Source organism: Lampetra planeri, chromosome 25 (genome assembly GCF_965212315.1).
Source record: "Lampetra planeri chromosome 25, kcLamPlan1.2.h2, whole genome shotgun sequence".
Taxonomy (NCBI): Eukaryota; Metazoa; Chordata; class Hyperoartia; order Petromyzontiformes; family Petromyzontidae; genus Lampetra; species Lampetra planeri.
In genome coordinates, this window is record NC_136131.1 from 2,884,264 (window position 1) to 2,906,215 (window position 21,952).

At 46.5% G+C, this 21,952-nt stretch overlaps 1 protein-coding gene across 1 annotated transcript; it reads right to left on the reverse strand.

The window, feature by feature from the left end:
* Nucleotides 1-165: 165 nt before the first annotated feature.
* LOC144727247 (phospholysine phosphohistidine inorganic pyrophosphate phosphatase-like) lies at nt 166-21,484 on the reverse strand. The gene is made up of 7 exons (XM_078605935.1): nt 21,318-21,484; nt 12,299-12,486; nt 7,080-7,233; nt 4,400-4,463; nt 1,522-1,614; nt 1,034-1,125; nt 166-286 (listed from the first exon to the last, which is right to left on the reverse strand). The coding sequence occupies exons 1-7, from the start codon at nt 21,461-21,463 to the stop codon at nt 187-189; spliced, it is 837 nt and encodes a 278-aa protein (XP_078462061.1). The 5' UTR covers nt 21,464-21,484; the 3' UTR covers nt 166-186.
* Nucleotides 21,485-21,952: the final 468 nt, after the last annotated feature.

Sequence of the window (21,952 nt, forward strand, 5' to 3'; positions counted from 1 at the left end):
AGGCGACGCGACACGGCGACACAAACACGGCTCGTGAATCATTTCAAATTATCTGCGGGCCACCCCTCGTTATCTCGTGTGAACCCAGTTCACCCGCTTAATCGTAGCTTGCCACACTCCTATTATTTTCTTTTCTACGGTGCGTGTCCTCTCTCTGTCCTCATATTTATTATCCCCATATCGGCTTCATGACTTCTTCCACTCGCTCAGCAGTAGGTCCACAGCGTTCGCCAGGTCGTCCACCACGCCATCGGCCTTCACGCTGGGATGATGCTCATCCGAAGGCCTGCACGGACACGCGTGAAAAACAAATGTAACTCACAGCAACGATATACAGTCACATCTCCTTCACAGGCCAACCAATGGTGAATTTCACTCCACGGATACAAATTCACCAGGGGGGAGGGGGGGGGGGCTCGTCTTACTGACCCTGGAGACTCATTCCAGCAGTAATCACTTCAGCTGCCTTGGACTTGTGATGTAAGAATTATTTTTTTGAAGTTTGTACCTTTTGGGATAATATGTACGGGTGCCCCCCATTAGCAGGACTGTCACGTGACACTCAGTATTGCACACGAGTGCTGCCAAGTATGGCACAGCTCCGAAATGTTGGCTGCCGCAGCTGCAAAGTATTTAATCCACAAATGAAATTGTGCTCGAGTGTTCCACTGCAGATTCATCCATCAAATTTTGCAGTGCCCTAAAGGGCTTAATTAAATACAAATGAGCCATTATAATCACATTTTAAATCAGGTAACATTGTGTTCTACCAACTGAAAGAAAAATCTATTCAAATGAGTCATGCACACATTAGCAGAGAAGCAATTTTAGTTTGATAACATCCATTGCAGTGAAGCAAGAAAACCATGGGCCCAGAGGGCCATTGGTCACCTAAGCATTACCATCCATTAAATCCAAGGAAAAGTACACATCAGTCAGTCACGACCTTTAGGGTATTACTGAATGAAGACTGCTGGAACTCCCCGAAGCAGTAAGCTATTTTTTAAATCTCTCACATCCTTCAGTTACTTACATGAACTTTCCCGTGCGGACCTGCAGAGCAGAGATGCCACACAGCTGAGCGCCTCCGACATCATTCACAATGTCATCGCCAATCATCAGCACCTGCACCGGAGCACGCAGGAATGCAATACTCAAAGCCCGCATAGGCGCGCACAGCATCCGAATAACCGGGCGCCAGTGCCATCGGAGCATTTCGGTTTTGTGACTGATCGCGTAAGTAAAACGTGTGTTTCGTACACCCTCCTCCACTCGACAAAGCCAATTAGTAAAGCTGTCGCGTGAACAAACGTGTCAATGTATTACTGCTTCAGCACCACAGCGATCCGCATACGTTAAAAAAACTGGGCACGAACGTTTCGCCGGTAGTCACAACCAGCATCATCAGGCAGCTGGAGGGCGTACGACACGCATTTTACCTCCACGATCTGCCCCGAAAATCAATTGTGAATCGTAATATTGGTCGCGAAAGCCTAAGTGCTAAGGCACCGATTTCCTTACCTGGCTGGGAGTGAGTCCCATGTCATTCACAGCTGCCATGAAGAAGGCTTTTGAGGGCTTTCCAACCACCTCCGCCTCTACGTCACACGCGTACTAGAAGACAGGATGCACACCACGCACACACAGACGCACAACGTGAACACACGCGGCCACAGCATGCATGCCTCCACGTTTAGATCCCATAAATATAAATGTGTCGTTAAACCTGCCAGCACTCGACACAGCCAATTAGTAATGTTTGTCACGTAAACAGAACGTGCCAATTAGTTACTTTTTCAGCACACCGGTGTGTTGGAGAGTAAACCCACAACATTTACAATTTGACTACGACGTTTCGCCGGTAATTACAGCCAGCATCATCAGGCGGACAGTAAGAGTTGTGAAGAAATCCTCCTGTTTCGGTCTTAAATAGAGGGATAGATGTGATGTCATCACTGTGAGCCAATCAGATGTGAAGCCCAGAGGAGGCGGGGGGTCAATGTAGTCATATCAATTACAATGGATCTCTATTATTAGTTGGATTATTCACAGTTAATCAACACACACACTGGCAGAGCCAGTGGGGGGTGGGGTGGCACATGCCCCCCCAATGATCCGATCGAAGTCCCTAATTTCGATCGGATCATTGGGGTTTATTAGTAATAAATCGGCATTTTGCGACCCCCACTGCCACTGTGTAGCAAATTATTATTACGTGCCAGGGACTCTGAGATGGTAAAACAATAGTCTGAGTCCATAATTGGCAATAAGTAACGGCAAAGCAGTTATAAGTGACTCATAGAATTGTGCACAGTTGCTCATACAGTACACGACTTCCCTGAAGGCAGCGAGCGCGATGCCGATCACACACGGTTCGAATTCGACCCTCGATCGATGGCTGCACCATCGCCGCACACGCGTCGAATAAAAAGCAAGAGACAAGTCCTTAGTAACAACTTCTATCATTTTGAATTGCTGGTTGGGTTGCCCCCCCTACCTGAAAATCCTGGCTTCGCCATTGAACAAACACAACGTACATTATGTATGTACATTACTGACCCTTGGGCCCAAAAACAGTCTCAAAGGTGGGCCTTTGCCGTTTTTGGCCCTAAGAAATAGTTTCAAAAATGGGCCTCTCACAGTTAATCACCATCGATGTATGGTGATCTGTACAGGCAAGCAATGTCTAAGAATTCAACGGAGGACATTCAAAACACCAACTTTAACTTCTTAACGCTCAACGAATGTACATAGTATGTCATGGGTTGATTAGTCTTTTGAGAATCATACATTAGTTTGTTTTAATCTAAACCAGCACTGCCCACGCATTTGCGTAGGATGCACGGACGGGGTCGGCAGGGGGGTGCCTAAGATCAGCAGGAACCGTCTCATAACTGTGAGATGTGGGTGACTTCATCCGCCTTTGTGTTTGGGGGCAGTGAAGGGTTATACGGCTTTGATCACGGAGGCAAGGCCGCACACCAGTCTTCGATTGAGCGACTGAAGTAGTTTGTGCTGAAGATGTTTACAGTACAAGTGATAACCACAAGCCAGTTTGCTCAAAGCAAAATTTATCGCGATTCATTGCCTAACCATTTCATACCCAACTCCCCCCCCTACTCCTGTTCACGCGACCTTCTTCTCCATCAAGTGTCCTCACTGTACCTTCCCCATGCTCTTTCTCACTTCCATTTCTGCCCTTATCGCAGTCGACCCTCAATACCTCCCCTATGCAAAAACAAGTCAAAATAAATAAAATCTTGTTCTTCATAATAGCCCAGTGCACACGTTCACCACAAATCTGAGGTGCTGTCACATTTTGACGCTGTATTAGTGATATAAACTTTGCCGATGAAATCAATTGCCGTCTTGTGTCCGTCCACTCCTGCATGTCGGTCACGGAGGTTGTTTGACTATACTTCACCATGCTAGTCAGTGTGGGTCGGTGAATGACAGAACTCAGGACAGGTTCAGATTTCACTCGCATTGGATGTTCGTCGTAGCTGGAGATCGAACTCATGTTGTTACTGGGTTCGCGCCGCGGTCCACTAACCCCTGCGCCACCGCTCCACCCCTAATAAAGATACAGAGCTTGATCTTTATAATAATTCCCATTTTCTGACGACATCCTTCATCCGTCACGCAGCAAGTCTACGATTGACTAAAATCCTCTGGTTTGCCGTGATGTGATCCAACCCAGTGCAAACAAATCGAAATCCAATTCTACTTTCATCACAAAAATAGAGTTTTGGATATTCTTGGTTCTTTCGGTAAAGTCACGCAGATAGACACTAAAATTAAAAATAAATGAAAATTAGCGTTTTTTGCTTTAATTTTTATTTACTTTTAATACATTTTTATTTTCTATCTACGTGACTTTACCGACAGAACCAAGAATATGAATTCCTGCAGTCACGAAAGTTTTAAGTAAAAATTTTGAGTTTTGGACTTTTACAAAGATGTCATTTCGTCGCAGCCTATACAACGTATTTATACTGGTAGGAACCTCCTGGTTACACCAACCCACAGGGGATTATTGTGTCCGTCCGTCCTGCATCCAAAAATGGGAGGGGTGGGGCTGGGTGGAGAGGGGAGGGTGGGGAGGGGCTGGGTGGGGAGGGTGGGGAGGGGCTGGGTGGGGAGGGGCTGGGTGGGGAGGGTGGGGCTGGATGGGGGGGTGTGAGGGGTGTTGCTGGGTGAGGAGGGGCTGGTCACCCCGTGGTGCCCTTATAAAACTCAACGTTTAACCTACTCACGACGGCTTGTGCCCGCCCTCACAGTCGGCCATATTTGCGGAATACACCACGCCGCCGTTGACCCTGGCCATTGACCGAACAACCTAACGTTCCTACCAACTCCCTCCACAGGAATGTTATTTGCAATAAGCAAAAAAACTCACCTCTAATGCTTTCATGTAAGCCCCAACATCCAACTTGAGCCCATCGGTCTCCTTGTAGTATCTCCTGTGGTTTAATTACAAGGCACACAATATCTCCATTTAATATTACATAACATCATTTCCCTTCGTTTATGACTGCAATATCAGTTGGGATTGTTGTTGCCGCCACTATTACGTTTAAATATGAATCAAAACTTGAGTTCATGTTACACGGATAATCCCGTTCAGCCAGTTTTATGGCTATTTAACAATGGATATCCGTGGTTGCGCGAGCACAGTAACAACAAAAGACAAACACATCAATAATACGACGAGCAAATACAGGGTCCTTAAGCAGTATTACACGACAAACTAGGCCTTAACGTCGGTTGTGGACGCACAATGTTGTGCACGACATATATAGCATGAAGAAATACAATGAAAGGCAATAATATAAAAAAATTTGACTTGCAGTATCGGGAAATCCAATCAAACTACAGGAAAAGTCAATGAATAAAAATCAATTGTCAAGCTGGATTTAAAAGTACTGACAGACTCCCGATTCCTGAACTGCCAAAGGAATCGCAAACTATGATAAACTGGTGGAACGAAGGAGTAGCAACGCTGCACTAACAAAACAGTGGCATTTACGGCGAGCAAGACAGGGTCTCTGCGTCGCAAATAATAATGGCAAGCCAGTGTGTGTTGATGACATGAAACTATTCCCTTTCACTCCCTCGTGTGTAACTTAGGGTGCAGCACAGGAGCGGGAAAACGTTCCGTGTCACTGGGCGAGCAGCGGATGTACTTCTATTATTCTGTTCCATGACTAAGTGGCGTACCAAGCCCAGGATTCCAATTTTTGTTTCTTAAACTCAAACGAATGCCAACAAGCAGTGTGCCAACTGGCTTCACTCGTCGATGTACATCTGGTTACTGCGTTGCGAACCGACAATATAATTAACAATTTTTATGAAGCGTGACACGCAGAGATGATAAAAAAAGCATAAAGGATAACCTTTGATGCGATTTTCAAAAGTTTACTGCTGCGAGCTAGTCATCATCCAAAATTCTGAATTTTAAAATCGCCAACTGCTTAAAACAAAACGTGTAAAATAGGCTCTTTCCCTGATAAAAGTACCCCTAACTTAACCGATTCAAAAAGACCAGAGGCATTTCATCAATGCATTAATTGACAAGCGCACGAGAATGTGAAGCGGTTAAGGATTGATAAAAAAAAAAACGTACTTGCATGGCCACTGCTGCATGTACGTTTGTGATCGGGAGCACAGTTAAAATGGCAGGTGAACATAGCTCCAGATCTCACATCAGCTCAAGATATAGAAACCTCATTTGCTGCAGATGTCCCCATGGCCTTAGTTTACCTTAATTCGTTTTTGTTGTCTTTAACTGGCTGCAAACTCAAAGAGACCAGGATATAGTGTGCCGTTTGCAAAAGTGACCTGAAATAACCCGAATGACAAATCAATCAAACGTAGTAATACCTCGAGGAAAATAAAACTAAATCGGAGCAAAACAACAACTGCGTTTCAGCGGATACATTTTTTAAAAAAAGAATGCAACAAATACACATCAATACTAAATCAAATCAACTGTCGAGAATTATAGTTTAGCTCTGTCAAATTACGTTTAAGACGCGGCCGTGCGGTAGTGTGCTTGCCACTTCTTGTCGACAGAGGTTCGCAGTTTATGCCCCCCAGCTGCCCTGGGTAATACTGCAGCCACACAAAAATGAACACGCCACCCGCATCAGAGTGGGCATTCAAGATCCTGTGACGTCGTCAAATCGAGCAGGCCATGCGTGCCAGAGTCAAGGTGCCAATTTTGGACAAATTTGAAAAATGTATCGAGGCCAACATCACCCCCTCTTGAGAGACCAATGCCACTTGCAGGCTGGCTGCTGCGCCACTGTGTGCCGCAGGCTAAAACATAGAAATAACTGCAGCTGGACATTGGAGTGATTGAGATCAGATTAGCATGATTGGCTACATACGGTGCGAAATAAGTCCAACCTACATACACACATACAGGGCACACTTTGACATGCTGCGGTGTTTAAGCGTCCTTTCAAATTAACGTATTGACGGTACACCGGTGGTGCGCAGTATATAGATTTAAAAAAATTCCCCAATAATAATTTATTCGTAACCCCGCTCAGAAAATCTTGCAGGGTGCGTCAAAATCAGTTCTCGTGACGTCGATTCAGACGGAAGACGAACATCACGAGCGACTGAACACGAAGCTTCACAGTCCATTGCCGTATAGCAGCACCCAGCCTGGTGACGATTGGCTGCTCCGTGTTCCAAAGGCAGATTGACTTCTCGTGCCCGAGACTTGGTCGGACGGTTCCTGGATTCAATGGAACCAAATCAACGGTCAATGTTGACCTTTTTTAAATCAAATCTCAGTAGGCTGAATAAACGTCTGAATCGCGTCAAACTTGGTGACAGGGTCAATTCAAGATTGATAAAAACAAATGTGCTTATTCAAATTAAAATTTTCGACTGCTTTATGAGGACCGGTGTGTCATGCTGCGCCGGGTATACCGCCAATACGTCCAAATACAAATTCCACCCTTTTGAAAAATTATAATTTCACCGAGTAAACAAAAGTTATGGAAAGCCTCGCAGACAGTTTGAGGAGAGCATTGCATGGAGAGGCAATCGTGTGCAACACTGACCCCCTGCCCAAGGAGAGCAGCACGGGCGTTTCGAGGCCTATGAGGACGCGGAACGCCTCGTTGAGGCGGTCGTACGTGAAGAACTCGGCCGCATCGCCCAGCACCACACAGTTCGGATCGCTCACGTCCAGGCCGTCAAACTCCGGCAACACGTCTGCGAGCACATTCGGAGAGGGAGACCCGAACGCCACTTTTTTTACTTCACGCGCCAAAGTATTTTTATGGACCCGACATGAGATAGCAGAGGGGATCTTAACTGTAAGATCAGCAGTGGGCGTCACGGTGGTGAGATGTTAACTGCCCCGCTTGGTATACAGGAGGTCGTGGGTTTGATCCCGACCTTGACGCCTGCATATTTGGATTCTAGATTTGAAGTTTTTGTGACTGCAAGGAGTCATACTCTTAGGTTTTTTCGGTAAAGTCACGTAGGTAAAAAGTAAAAATAGAAATAAAATAATAATAAAATATGTATTTTCATTTAGTATTATTTTATATCTATTTTTTATAAAATAATAATAAATGAAAATAAATATTTTATTTCTATTTTTATTTTTTACCTACGTTACTTTACAGAAAAAACCTAAGAGTATGCATATTTTGAGTTTGCATGTTCTCCTCGTGGTCGCGTGGATGATTTTTCTCCACATTTAGAAACATGCGTTTAGAGTATTGGGCTGCTACAAATTTCAACGTGATAAGCCACTTTGTTGAGCTATCATTTGTGGCTTGGGCGCTTTTGAAAAAGAGCAACATAGCCCAGTTGGCCTTACTTGGTAAAATAAAAATAGCTATAGTTCACCAGCATCGATTCAGGCAAGTCTGGCTCTGCTGTTGAAACCATCCTAAGTTTGCGCTGCTTGAAATCAATGCTGCTGGAATTATGCACTCCCAGAAGGCCGTGCGGCAAATGGGGTTGTGTTAGAAACACTTTTCTTTACGTGAAGAGATGTATATGTGAAGGAGACATTTATCGTCTCTTTGTTTATTGTTACTTATATTCTCCACAGCAAGCGAGAATAATTATATGTAATGGCAGTACTGAAACTCATGCAATAAAATAAAAATAAACCCAACAGTTTTACCTCAACCCAGGCTCTCAACAATGTTGGTTCAGTCCTCTGACATCGGCCTCAATACCCTGGGCCATCCAGTCACCTCCATTAATAATAACTCATTGAAGTGTGTACAGTTTACCAAGTGTCAACATTGCACAAAATAAAAAAAATATATATATAATTATGATTATTAACTGAAATAATACAGGTAGGAACAACAGGTTCCACACTGCTCACAGGGATTATGTGTCTGTCTCTGTCGTGCATATCCGGAATTCCGCCCACCCATGCACCTCCCCACCGAACACCAAGCTACCCCGCGATTGGTTGACGATGTCGGGGAGGGTGGGGAGGAAGGGTCAACACGCCCACTCATCCAACTGCCCCCCCCCCCTGAACGCCGCGCTGTCCAACCAAGTTCCTACCTGCCCACTCCGAAGGAACGTGTTAATTCTCAACGTGAATGTGTGTTCACCTTTATAGTCAATCGAGTTTTGATGACACAAAAAACATGCACCGTGTGTGCAAACAGCGCTCTCAGCCTTAAACAGGAAACCACTAGTACAGAAGAACTGCATCGTAGTCAATTTGTCTTCGATCACCATCAATAAGTTGATAATATGCAATCAACCGACAGGCAGCAATGAAAACAAAGATACAACTGTAGACCGGTTTCGTCCTTGGTGGGGCACATCAGTACAGTAATCGATGGTCACCACTGCTTGTTTTCACGTCAGTAAAACATTAAATAAGCCACATTTACCTCATATATGAACATCCGTAAGTATGGCTCAATCATTAATTGGTATATTACAACTACACTAAAAAACAGTTTCCGCTCGTGTATTTAAAATTGAGCTTTGAAGTCAAAGTTGCTTTGAAGTCAAGGCTGCTTTGAACCATCATTTAAATAATGCAATGCTACGATATGAGTGTAAGGGAATCTCCCGTCAACTTTTGTTGACAAGCCGAGTATATTCCACCATCATCAGTGTACCCAGAATGGCACATTGCTATGGTCCAGACTTAATGTATTCTCAGAATTATAAGATGGACTTTTGTCCATGAGATGTTAAATAAAAGGTTGGGGGTGCATCTTGTAATCTGACAAGTGCACGTGTCTTCATCTTTGTGACCAGATCTGTTTAACTTTATTGGTTCTTTCGGTAAAGTCACGTAGAAGGAAAAAACAACCCGTAATATTGTTTTTATTTTTATTATTTTATTATTTGTGTTATTTTTATAATAAAACATAATATTACGTTTTATTTTTATAATAAAACAAAATATGTTTACTTATTTTATTATTATTATTTCCCTTCTATAAAAATGTATTTCCCTTCTATAAAAAGAAAACGTAATATCGTTAAACATTTTTATTTTATTATTTCCCCTCTACGTGACTTTACCCAAAGAACCAAGAATATGAATCCCTGCAGTCACGAAAGCTTTAAATCGAGATCTGTTTAACTTTATTCACACCGGGAATCAAAGTTCCGTTCATCATATAATGTGGAGAATACGGTAAAATTTCAGCCAATCCGTTCCACTCACTAATAAACGAGAGCATTGGTTGTCAAAATGTTTTGGACTGATCACCTCTTAAATCCATTTGAATAATCTCACGGTCCTCATGAGGCAACAATTTAAAAACTGGTCATCAAAAGGCATCATTTCACACTGAAAAGTGCAGTTTACAACTTTTAATATCCACTGTATCACTATGGCTTCTGTATGTATATGCTATGATGAAGGGGCACTGCCCAAAACGTTGCCTCTTATTTTCGTTATCTCTTAAGGCTGCAATCACCCTCCCCGTCTCGTTTCCGCTCCGCCCTCAAGACCCTCACCTCTTCTCCCTCGCCCATCCTTCGCTCCATCCCTAGGCATCCACCGTAATTCCGGTACCCACAAAACATCCCTCCCCATACCCCATCCCTATTCACCGCATCACCTTCAGCTCCCCTCATCGCGTTGGATAAAGCGCTATATAAATATAACATAGGATCGCAATTGAGGAATGTGTTGAGATGTGTTTTCTTCTTTCCATCACAGTGAGTAGCGTTGCTGTTGCATGGAAGACTTTGGCACTGGATGAAGAGGGACAGGCAGGAGGGAGGAGCTAGCATCCATATCCGGCAGAAATTATCAATGCTTACAGCAACATAGTTCGAGGAATGATAATGGCTTCTGATTGGACCAAACCTGTACTATGCACAGCAGAATTATTCTACGGGTACCGCATACGTCTACACAACTCCAAATAAATATCTACTCACTCCTGCACAGTAGTACTGATAATAAATCTGTGAACAAGTGGAAGTCACTCCACTGCTGCTCTTTAAAACTGAAATGGATTTCTTCTTGCTGATCATAGTTAAAGCCTTCCCTTGCTACTATCTACCCTATCCTGTTGTATTCCATGTGATGTCTCTTTTTTGACAAGCTATGGCTCTTTGTATGAATGAATGTTGAACTTCTTGCATAGCCAACCGTGCTAATTGGAGATGCTTAGCTTATTGAAATTCATACACGTGTTGCATAACCAATTAAAAATGTTCGTCACAAGGTTTATATTGAAAAAGCAAGACAACGGGTACAACTCATGGCATGGCAAACACGCAATTACACTGCCTAGTTGTGAAATGACAACTACATTAGTAGCAGGTACATTCCCTGCTTCTCATATAGCAACACGTTCCACGGCGTGTAAAACACATAGGTCTGCAGCTATATTCTGTTCACCATTAAGAGCCTGCTCTTCCCACGTACAGAATGCAGGCCGTGTGTGACAGTTACAAATTCAAAACATTATTCACAGATCACCTAAATTGGGTAAAACATCACAGCAACATTTCCACCCTCCCACCTACTGGCAGGTTACACCCATCTCGCAAACATAATTCCGTCATACTCTTTGGATCTTTCGGTAAAGTCACGTAGGTACAAAATAAAATATACCTACGTGACTTTACCGAAAGAACCAAAGAGTATGGATGCCTGCAGTCCCGAAAGCCTCAAATCAATAATTCCTTCATTTGGTCGTAGACACTGGTGCGATGGGGATGATTATTTATTATATGTATGCTTTTGGCTGATTTGTTTACCTTTCTTGTACTTTGCACTCCTATCGTGTTTTGTACTGTTTGTTGTTTTGCCGTTCCTACCCCGTGCCCAGTGGCGTAGCTAGGATATTTTGCGCCCGGAGACGAACTATAAAATTGGAGCCCCCCCCGTTCAATCACATACCAAAATGTAATTACATGACATGTAGGCTGTGTGGCGGGATATATAAACTTTTAGGTTGAGGTGTAGATTTGTGCAGTAGTTTCAGGCTGCCGCGCCCGCCGCAATAAGTTATAATGTAACGTTGTAAGCCTCATTTTGGCGCCCCTTTACCTTGGCGCCCGGGGACACGTGTACCCCCCTGCCCCCCCTCCCCCTAGCTACGCCTCTGCTCATGCCCCTACTGGACGTCCGTGAAAAATAGCTTTAGAGCTCATCGGATTCCTCCGGTATAAATAAATATTCTGATTCTGCATCACAACATCCACAGGCCGATGTGCACATCTCCTTTATAAATGACAATTGAAAGACAGGCCACAGTCGTGTGATTGTGGCCATTCAACCCAAACTACGGACCTTACATTAAACCACTGCAATCTATTCTCCTTCAATGGAAGAATATAATAACTACAAGAGAACTCTCGATTTAAAGCTTTCTTGACTGCAGGGATTCATATTCTTGGTTCTTTCGGTAAAGTCACGTAGAAGGGATTTTATCATTATTTCCCTTCTACGTCACTTTACCGAAAGAACCAAGCATACAAGAACTCTCTTTTAAAGCCCTCTCGTGGCAGGCCAGACCTCGGCATTGGCATTTATCTACCAATGATATTGCCGCAATACGCGCAAATATAACAGAATGCCATCATTACAGCCTGCTGCTGGAAGGAACAATGCCGCAATGCATCACCAAAAATCACAATTTACCCTCATCACACACTGCGCAGTAGGAATCGGGGAATTTATCCACAGCGGTTCCAGCCGGGCCCAAACCTGAACGCAACGCGCAAAACGTTTTTTTGGGACTTTGCGATGGACGTGAGCTGTGACCCACGTGAACCACGCGGGCCCCCCCCCCCACCCTACCACTCCCCGTACCACGATGCAGCAGCAGGTGCGGACGCAGGCCCCTCTGCTGGAGCAACTGGCGGGCGGCGGGAGCGGGCGCCACGATCTCGCCGGCGTCCACGGCGAAGCCCAGGCGTTGCAGCTTGAGCGCCAGCCCCTCCCGCGTCGCCTGCGTCTCGTTGGTGCAGAAGCGCAGCTTCAAACCCGACTGCTTAATCCTGTGAGACAGCCGAGCCGCCGGGGGGGGGGGGGGGGGGTCTTGGTAAGCCAGAACTTGTGCGTGATATTTAACAAGGTTTTCATCTCAAGAGATACAACAGAATCGTGGGCCACAAATGAAAGCTCAATGAAGTGGCTTATCACGTGTAAATTTATAGCAGCCAAATACTTTAAACGCATGTTTCTAAATGTTGAGGGAAATACTGGACCCGCAGAAAAACCCAAGCGACCACAGGCAGAACATGCACACTCCAAATATACAGCAGGCGTCAGGGTCGGGATCGAACCCATGACCTCCTGCATGCCAGGCGAGGGAGTTAACATCTCAACACCATGATGATAATAGGCAAATGCTAATTTTAAGATGAGCACGATATACTGCACACAAAAATGTACCCACACCCAGTTGTTGGTTCAACTAAGTCTTTACATATTGACATGTTTTTACGTATTTTATCAAGGTCAGTGTTTCCATGCTCAAATATGCATTGGCCACACTGAAAGTGAGATCCAGGCCCTCCACAGAACTGCCACTGTTGATTTTCCACAAAGTTCTCGCTATGATATCGACTGTGGAGAGCTGATTGGCCGAGTCACACACGGACAGGAACTCAAGACCAGACTGGAATATATTTAGTCGCCAATCGAGTTCGACCCTTTGGTCGACAGGCCTCAAAGGAACAACATGGGGCAGTACAGTGATGAGCCACAGACCCGAAATTCAAGCCCAAGACAAGAAGATTACAGACAAGCTATAGGCTTCTCAAAGTTGCACCGAGGCAAGGAATGGTAACATGTCAATTGTGCATTAACAAGGTCTACAGCACACACATTTCTGACAAAGTGCAATCATTCATATGGCTGGTCTCCAACATATGAATTAGCATATTAGATCAACACCAGTTTACTTCTAAAAATACCAATGATGACGGTTTAGGGCTAAATAAAACGAAATGTTGATGATTATAATGATAATTATGACGCTGTTACTGCAGCTCATGATGGTGATAAGCCACCGACCCCCACACTTCCACTAAGCCCCCCTTTCTTTGGCGACCAACTGCACCAGACACCCATTTCATGCCGAATTTACCTGGTGGAGGCTCGGTGCAGGTGCCACCGATGTTAACCGTGGCTGGGAACTGAACTCAGGTGGCGCAGTGGTTGGCGCGGGTGCCTCGACGGCGTGCACAATTGCACACACTCGTAAACAAACGCACGTACGCACAGAAAACATCCAACGCGCAAATGTGCACGCGGAGCCACACAAACACCCACGTGCACATGCCATGGCACGGCAAATCTCACGTATCACTCAATTATCCTCACAAGTTTCTTGTTCAACAGTGGGCTAGTGTCTTCTTGCAATCGTTCTTTCCTTTATGGCGATGGATAGAGTCAAGAAAACAAGTGTGGAATGCCAGTTTCAAAGGGCAAGTATTGTGTCTAAATAAATGGGCTCCTTGTACTCTTCGGAAATATTACCAGCTCTGCTCTGTGGCGGACACAACCAGAATAAGACGCAACAAATCCAAACGTCCATTTCGTCGTGACCAATGCCGACAATTGTATCTTTAAACAGGCATAGTTTAGCCGGGTTGGTGGTGGCGCAAAACTCGAATCCAGCACTGTCGAGTCAGCGAGGGTTGGTGCTTCGTTGATCGTATAAATGTTGCGAAACTCCCTTCCCGTGGGCATTGAAGAGGTGCCATACCCTGGCTTGCCAGGAGAAACCAGTAAAGAAAAAAATGTGGATTCCACCCGTGCTGTGTGTATGGGATAGAGAGTTTCCCACTCGCATGCGTGCATTTTTTTGAGCCACACAATACATTATTCAGAGCAGCTCTCAGAGGGACAATGAGCAGGCGAACTTAAGGCAGTACACATTTTTCTCGTACAAAATGCCTCCTACTTTTTCACCAACAGTGTTTATGCAGTATGCTACACTTAACCCTTTCCTGTTCCGAGACGTCCGCAAGTTGCATGGTGGGGGTCCCATTCACCACTGAATCTCCGAGCGTGCAAGCGGTTAGCGCTAATTTTATTTAGAGGCGTAGTACCGCTGTTTTTAAAGACATTGTACTCACAGCAGAGAACTGCTGCGACACACCCGCACTCTATGATAGCCGGCGCCAAACTGTGCCACGCGCCCTCACGCAAGGCCTTTTACGTCCAATTTCGATGACGTACGTGTGTATGTCATCGGAACAGAATCGGAAGAAAAGCTGATGACGTACACCTTCCCGCTCCGATGACGTACGTGTACATCATCGGAATGGGAAAGGGTTAATACCGGTAAGTCTGAAAATATGACTTTCTTTATTACAGTCCTACTAACGGGTCTGAAATGGAAAACATTGCTGCAAGCTAAGCAACAGAAATGTCTTAACTTCAAGCTTTCGTGACTGCAGGAATTCATATTCGTTAGGTCTTTCGGTAAAGTCACGTAGATAAGTTCAAAGAAAATAAGAAAATAACAAAAAACGACATTTCGATCGCAACACAAGCGGTCGTCATCAGGAAGAAAAAAAACGACCGCTTGTGTTGCGTTCGAAACGTTAATAGTTTTTTGTTATTTTGTTTGAACCTATCTACGTGACTTTACCGAAACACCCAACGAATATCAACAGAAATGTGTTTTGTTAAGATGAAGGATGTGAAACTTTTCACGGACAGACATGAGAACAAATGTATTTAGGGATAGCATCAGGGTACACAACAAGAACATGAATAATAATAATAATTACAGAAAGGCAATGTTAGATTTCTTGGACATGTAATGAGGAAATACCAGGAGACTGAAAATAATGCTTTGACTCGTACAATTACAGTTACAACATGAGCAAATTGAACAATTGGATGCAACTGGCAGGAAGTATCTCGTGCACATTTCTAGTGAAATAATCATGAACAGAAATAACTAAAAGGAAATTCATGATCGCCGACATCTTTGACAAGGGACATGGCACAGAGCGAGAGAGAGATCTTGAGCTATATTTAATTTAGTTAATGTTCAAATACAAGGCATTTACATGGTATCTTTTGCAAACGAAGGTGGCTGTGCCAGGGACTATTAATCACATTTCGGAGAAAATACCGTGGCTCTTGTCATGCTCCCTGTTTACCATCGAGATTCAAACAACAATTAAGATCCAATTAGCAATTTGCCATTCTTTAAGGGTCCTAGTTTTTATTGACAGGATGTTCAGTACAATTTGAGATTAATTTCGTCTCTCCATCTTCACAGGAAAGGAAGCCCCCCATTTTGACATCTCTTACAAACGACTGCAATTTTACTTTAAAACATAACATTTCTCCATCAAATCACACAATGAGATGATCCTCGAGTATGATGCTGTCGTGATGTAACAATTACAACGCAGGATTAGAAGGCAATCCACGAGGTTTCCGGTTCGATCTCCAGGCGTGGCAGCTGAAACAACGGTGCTGCTATAAAATCGGCTGCTATAAATTTCCACGTGATAAGCCACTTTTTTGAGCTATCATTTGTGGCCCATCGTTTCTCGAAAAAGAGCTACATCGCTCAGTGGGCCTTACCTTGTCAAATTAAAAGTGTAAGTTTAGTTTTAAAGGTGCTTCTTTTTTTAACCCCACCCCCACCTCTGTCCACCGAGCAGTATAAATGGGTACACCACAGTTGGTCAATTGGCACGTCACATCTTGTGGGGTAAAGTGTGGGGCAACTTCCACCTCTTCTGAAAGGACTATGGCCAGTGTGAAGGGACCGTGGTGTTTTTGACCTACGCAAAAATATATAATTAATAAGCCGTCCATACAAAAATTTAAATTGCTTGAAAGGAGGAAATTAATTGATGATTTGATGCCGATTTTGATACAGGCATGCATTGTCTCCGGATCTGAGTGCGTGTACAAATTTTTGAATTGATTGGACAACAGGACGTAGACTAACTTTTGATTAAAAGATTGACCACGACAAACACAAGTGAAGTTAAATAAACCGTTGAAAAAGAGGGGAAAAGCTCCCAAAGGTAAGCTGTAAAGTACACCCATTCGTCCCATCGTCTCTACCATTGGCTCACCCACCTACAAACTGGCCCAATTTCTGTCTGAGACCTTGCAACCATTCACTGGTAAGACCACCTCATCTGTACTTAACTTAGATCACTTGGTATCGTTAATTAAGGACATCTCACTATCTTCAGGTGATTTGCTCGTTAGTTTCGATGTAGTTTCTTTGTTCACCAAAGTTCCTGTGCCCGACACCATTGAAATCATTTAAGATTTGGTCCAACAAGGATTGAATGCTGATGTACCAGCCCTGGTGAGACATTGCCACACCAACACATACTTCACCTGGAATGGAACATTCTACAAACAAGTTGAAGGTACCCCCAATGGGTTCTCCCTTATCTCCGGTTTTAGCCAATGTTTTCATGAAAAAATTTGAGACAGATGCCATCCAGGCATCCACTCTATGCCCGTCCTTGTGGAAGAGGTATGTAGATGATACGTTCGTCATCTGGCCACATGGCCGACCAGCTCTGAACTAATTCCTCAACCACATCAATTCCATACACCCAGCCATCAAATTCAACATGGAGGTGGAAAAGGATGGCAATCTACCATTGTTGCATGTTCTAATCGAAATGAGACCAGATGGCTCAATGGGCCACTCTGTCTACAGGAAAGTAGTCCATACTGATGCCTACCTAAAACCTGACTCCCACCACCATCCATCCCAGAAGAATTCCCTCATCAAAACTCTACACCATAGAGTTCGATGCATCTCCGTCCATCATCACCTAGCCAGTGAAGTGAAACACGTGCACCAAGCTCTCAAGACGAATGGATATTCTGACTACACAATCCGTAAAGCTATCACCCCAACCGTTGGGAAAGAACCATCTGAGGATCCAATCAAAACCATCACCTTGCCATACATAGCAGTTGTCACCAAAAAGATTTCCAAAATCATGAGCAAACACAAGATCCAGATTCGATTTAACAGTGCATAAAATTCGTGATCTAATCCCATCTGTGAAGGATAGGATCCCTGACATGCAATACCCTAGCGTCTACAAACTAAGCAGTAGTTACATTGGGGAAACTAAGCGACATGTCTCTGACCGTGTTCGTGAGCATAAGGCAGATTTGAAACACGGGAGGACCAACACTTCAGCCGTGGCTGATCATTATCTGAATGCGGTTGGCTCACACGAAATTTATTTCTCTAAGACGAAGGTACTTTGCAAGCCCACTGGCTATCAACAAAGATTCGTTCATGAAGCCATCCATATATGGAGACACAGACACAATTTCAACCGAGAGGATGGGTACAAACTCAGCAATCATTTGAGGGATGTCATCAACCAGTTTAAGTCATAACTGGCTGTGATGTTTTCATCTTGTCACCTTTCGATGTTAGTTTTATTTTATTTTTCCATTTTCTCCAGGGCTCATGCGCTTACCCTTCTCTTGATTCTCCGATTTCATATTTAAAATAACCATAACCCTTGAAGTTGGGCATACTACTACAAGTACAAAAAGTTGTTAATTTCCCACATTAACATAACCATCTCCACTTGTGCTGGCCCCAGGGCCCTTGTGCCCCACCCACGTCGTTGGGCGAACTGTAAGTTGACACTTGGGCTACGCCCATCTTAAACCTTTAAAAACAGCTTTCCTTTGGAAGATTTTCCCCCCTTTTTCCACCTGAAGACGGTCGCTTGTGTTGTGATCGAAACGTCGTGTTTTTTTGTATATTTGTATTCATTTTAAACCTATCTACGTGACTTTACCAAAAGACCCAAATAATAAATAATGTTTCCTCCACATATCTGGCCCTTTCCATAAAAAAATTAAGTACTTCTGCACATCCTGCAAGCCACACGCCCTTCTGTAAATAGATAACTCCAGCAACATTGTTTGGTCCGGTTTCGACATTCCGCGTCTCATCAGCAGTCAGGTCTACCTGAACCATTGCTTCAATACAAGAGAAACTTTGGCCCGATTTTCACATTCACTGTCTCATGAGCGGTTAGGGTTATCTGAGCCATTGCTGCAATGCAAGCGACACTTTTGGCCGGTTTTGACATTCAGGGTTTCATCGGCAGTGGCGAGGCTGACACGAACCAGTAACGCTGAACTTCCAGACGAGACTCGCGTGTCAATAGCAAAGGGAAATTGTAGCCACAAACCCCCATCGATTGCGCTGTCCCCCCAACTGTCGACACTTTTGACAGGGGTTGCCCGCAACTGCTCGCACGCAACTTGGTTGCAAGGATAAGGGACCATCCATTTAGTAAGTACGCAAAAACCTATCTAAACTTGACCCCCCCCCGAAACCCATAAAACGGCCGATATTTAATCCACGCAGAAATGATCAAGGATTAATAATAGTAACGTATTTAAGCAAACAGGTAGTCCGCCGACGGCTGTATTAAAGAATTACATTGCGTACCTTGGCCACTTATTTTGCTGAGCTGCGTGATAGCTCCAGTCAGGGGCACGGTGGCACACGAAGTGACACCTCTCCCACAGTCCCACTTCTTCTCCCATAGTACTTGGTCTGACAGCTGGAGACACTGAACTGTGGCTCATTTGAAGGCCAATGTAGACAAATTATTATTAAGGCTTCACCACCCCCCCCTCCTACGTTTCCTATGCGTACGTACATTGTCAGTAGACCCCCCCCCCCCATACGCAAGCGTTCGTGACTGCAAGGATTCATACTCTTAGGTTCTTTCGGTAAAGTCACGTAGGATTTGACCCGGTACAGCCGGAAGGAAACAGTGTAACAATAAATATATTTTACTTGTTCCTGGGTAGTAAGTGTTGTTTGCTAATTGCTTATGCCTCAGGACCGTGATATTTTGAAATTTAAAACGTGGTGTGCATTTGTGTCATTCACATAAAGTGCCTGGTCACAAAAGCAACGTTTTTGGGGGAATACAATCCATTTTCTATACTTCTAAGGTATAAGCAATTATAAAATAACACTTACTACCCATGAACAAAAAGTCGTGTTACATAGTGAAATCAGTATTTGTGTGTGTCGGGGTTGGCAGGAGTTGATTTAGTGCAGTCGCTCAGGATCTGCTGCAGTTGTCGGCATTGTTGCATGGAGTTGTATTGCGGTCACCTGCACCACAGTGCCCCCCCCCCCTTCTCTCTCCACCACAGTGCCCCCCCCCCCCTTCCCTCTCCACCACAGTGCCCCCCTTCTCTCTCCACCACAGTGCCCCCCCTTCCCTCTCCACCACAGTGCCCCCCTTCTCTCTCCACCACAGTGCCCCCCTTCTCTCTCCACCACAGTGCCCCCCTTCTCTCTCCACCACAGTGCCCCCCTTCCCTCTCCACCACAGTGCCCCAACCCCTTCTCTCTCCACCACAGTGCCCCCCTTCTCTCTCCACCAGTGCCCCCTTCTGCACCACCACAGTGCCCCCCTTCTCTCTCCACCACAGTGCCCCCCCTTCTCTCTCCACCACAGTGCCCCCTTCTGCACCACCAGTGCCCCCCTTCTCTCTCCACCAGTGCCCCCTTCTGCACCACCACAGTGCCCCCCTTCTCTCTCCACCACAGTGCCCCCTTCTCTCTCCACCAGTGCCCCCCCTTCTCCACCACAGTGCCCCCCTTCTCCACCACCACAGTGCCCCCCTTCTCTCTCCACCACAGTGCCCCCCTTCTCTCTGCACCACAGTGCCCCCCTTCTCTCTCCACCACAGTGCCCCCCTTCTCTCTCCACCAGTGCCCCCCTTCTCTCTCCACCAGTGCCCCCCTTCTCTCTCCACCACAGTGCCCCCCTTCTCTCTCCACCAAAGTGCCCCCCTTCTCTCTCCACCACAGTGCCCCCCTTCTCTCTCCACCACAGTGCCCCCCTTCTCTCTCCACCACAGTGCCCCCCTTCTCCACCACAGTGCCCCCCTTCTCCACCACAGTGCCCCCCTTCTCCACCACAGTGCCCCCCTTCTCTCTCCACCACAGTGCCCCCCTTCTCCACCACAGTGCCCCCCTTCTCCACCGCAGTGCCCCCCTTCTCCACCGCAGTGCCCCCCTTCTCTCTGCACCACAGTGCCCCCCCTTCTCTCTCCACCACAGTGCCCCCCTTCTCTCTCCACCACAGTGCCCCCTTCTCCACCGCAGTGCCCCCCCTTCTCTCAGCACCACAGTGCCCCCCCTTCTCTCTCCACCACAGTGCCCCCCTTCTCTCTCCACCACAGTGCCCCCCTTCTCTCTCCACCACAGTGCCCCCCTTCTCTCTCCACCACAGTGCCCCCCTTCTCTCTCCACCACAGTGCCCCCCTTCTCCACCACCACAGTGCCCCCCTTCTCCACCGCAGTGCCCCCCTTCTCTCTGCACCACAGTGCCCCCCTTCTCTCTCCACCACAGTGCCCCCCCTTCTCTCTCCACCACAGTGCCCCCCTTCTCTCTCCACCACAGTGCCCCCATTCTCTCTGCACCACAGTGCCCCCCTTCTCTCTCCACCACAGTGCCCCCCCTTCTCCACCGCAGTGCCCCCCTTCTCTCCCCACCACAGTGCCCCCATTCTCTCTCCACCACAGTGCCCCCCTTCTCTCTCCACCAGTGCCCCCCTTCTCTCTCCACCACAGTGCCCCCCTTCTCTCTCCACCACAGTGCCCCCCTTCTCTCTCCACCACAGTGCCCCCCTTCTCTACCGCAGTGCCCCCCTTCTCCACCGCAGTGCCCCCCTTCTCTCTGCACCACAGTGCCCCCCCTTCTCTCTCCACCACAGTGCCCCCCTTCTCTCTCCACCACAGTGCCCCCCTTCTCTCTCCACCACAGTGCCCCCCTTCTCCACCACCACATTGCCCCCCTTCTCTCTCCACCTGGAGACGGCGTCCACGGAGCCGGCGATGGCCGTGCCTCCTCCTCCTCCCGCGCCGCCGCCGCCGTCGTAGAGGACCCCGTTGATGTCGAGCAGCAGCCCCGCAGGTGGCGCGCCGCGAGCCCACAGAGGCGCGGGGACCGCCATTGGTGGCGGGGGGGTGGGGGTAGCGGGGGGTGGGGGGAGGGGTAAAGGGGGGTAGGAGGGGGGTGGGGTAGCGGGGGGTGGGTGGGGGGTAGGAGGGGGAGGGGTAAAGGGGGAGTAGGAGGGGTAGGGGGAGGGGTAAAGGGGGGTAGGAGGGGGAGGGGGTAGGGGGGGTGAGGGGTGGAGGTAGGAGGGGGAGGGGTAAAGGGGGGTAGGAGGGGGGGTAGCGGGGGTGGGGGTTAAGGGGGGTAGGAGGGGTAGGGGGAGGGGTAAAGGGGGAGTAGGAGGGGTAGGGGTAAAGAGGGTGTGAACACCGAGAAGCGGACACTGCTTGCCAGATCACAGAGGGAAATCCTCGCTCTCTTAGAGGCCACCTGTGGATTTGGGATGTTGTGATCTCTCATCTCTCTCTGTCTCTATCTGTCTCTCTCGTCTTTGTCATCTTTTAGTCTCTCTCATCTCTCTGGCTATCTCAGCTCTGTCTCTATTTCA

Coding starts and splice junctions, on each gene's coding strand:
- LOC144727247 (XM_078605935.1), bottom strand. CDS start 21,463: ATGGCGGTCCCCGCGCCTCTGTGGGCTCGCGGCGCGCCACCTGCGGGG. Junction 7,234..12,298: donor GCACCTGCTGCTGCATCGTG/GTACGGGGAGTG, acceptor ATGTGCTCGCAG/ACGTGTTGCCGGAGTTTGAC. Junction 1,126..1,521: donor TGGGACTCACTCCCAGCCAG/GTAAGGAAATCG, acceptor GCTCCGGTGCAG/GTGCTGATGATTGGCGATGA.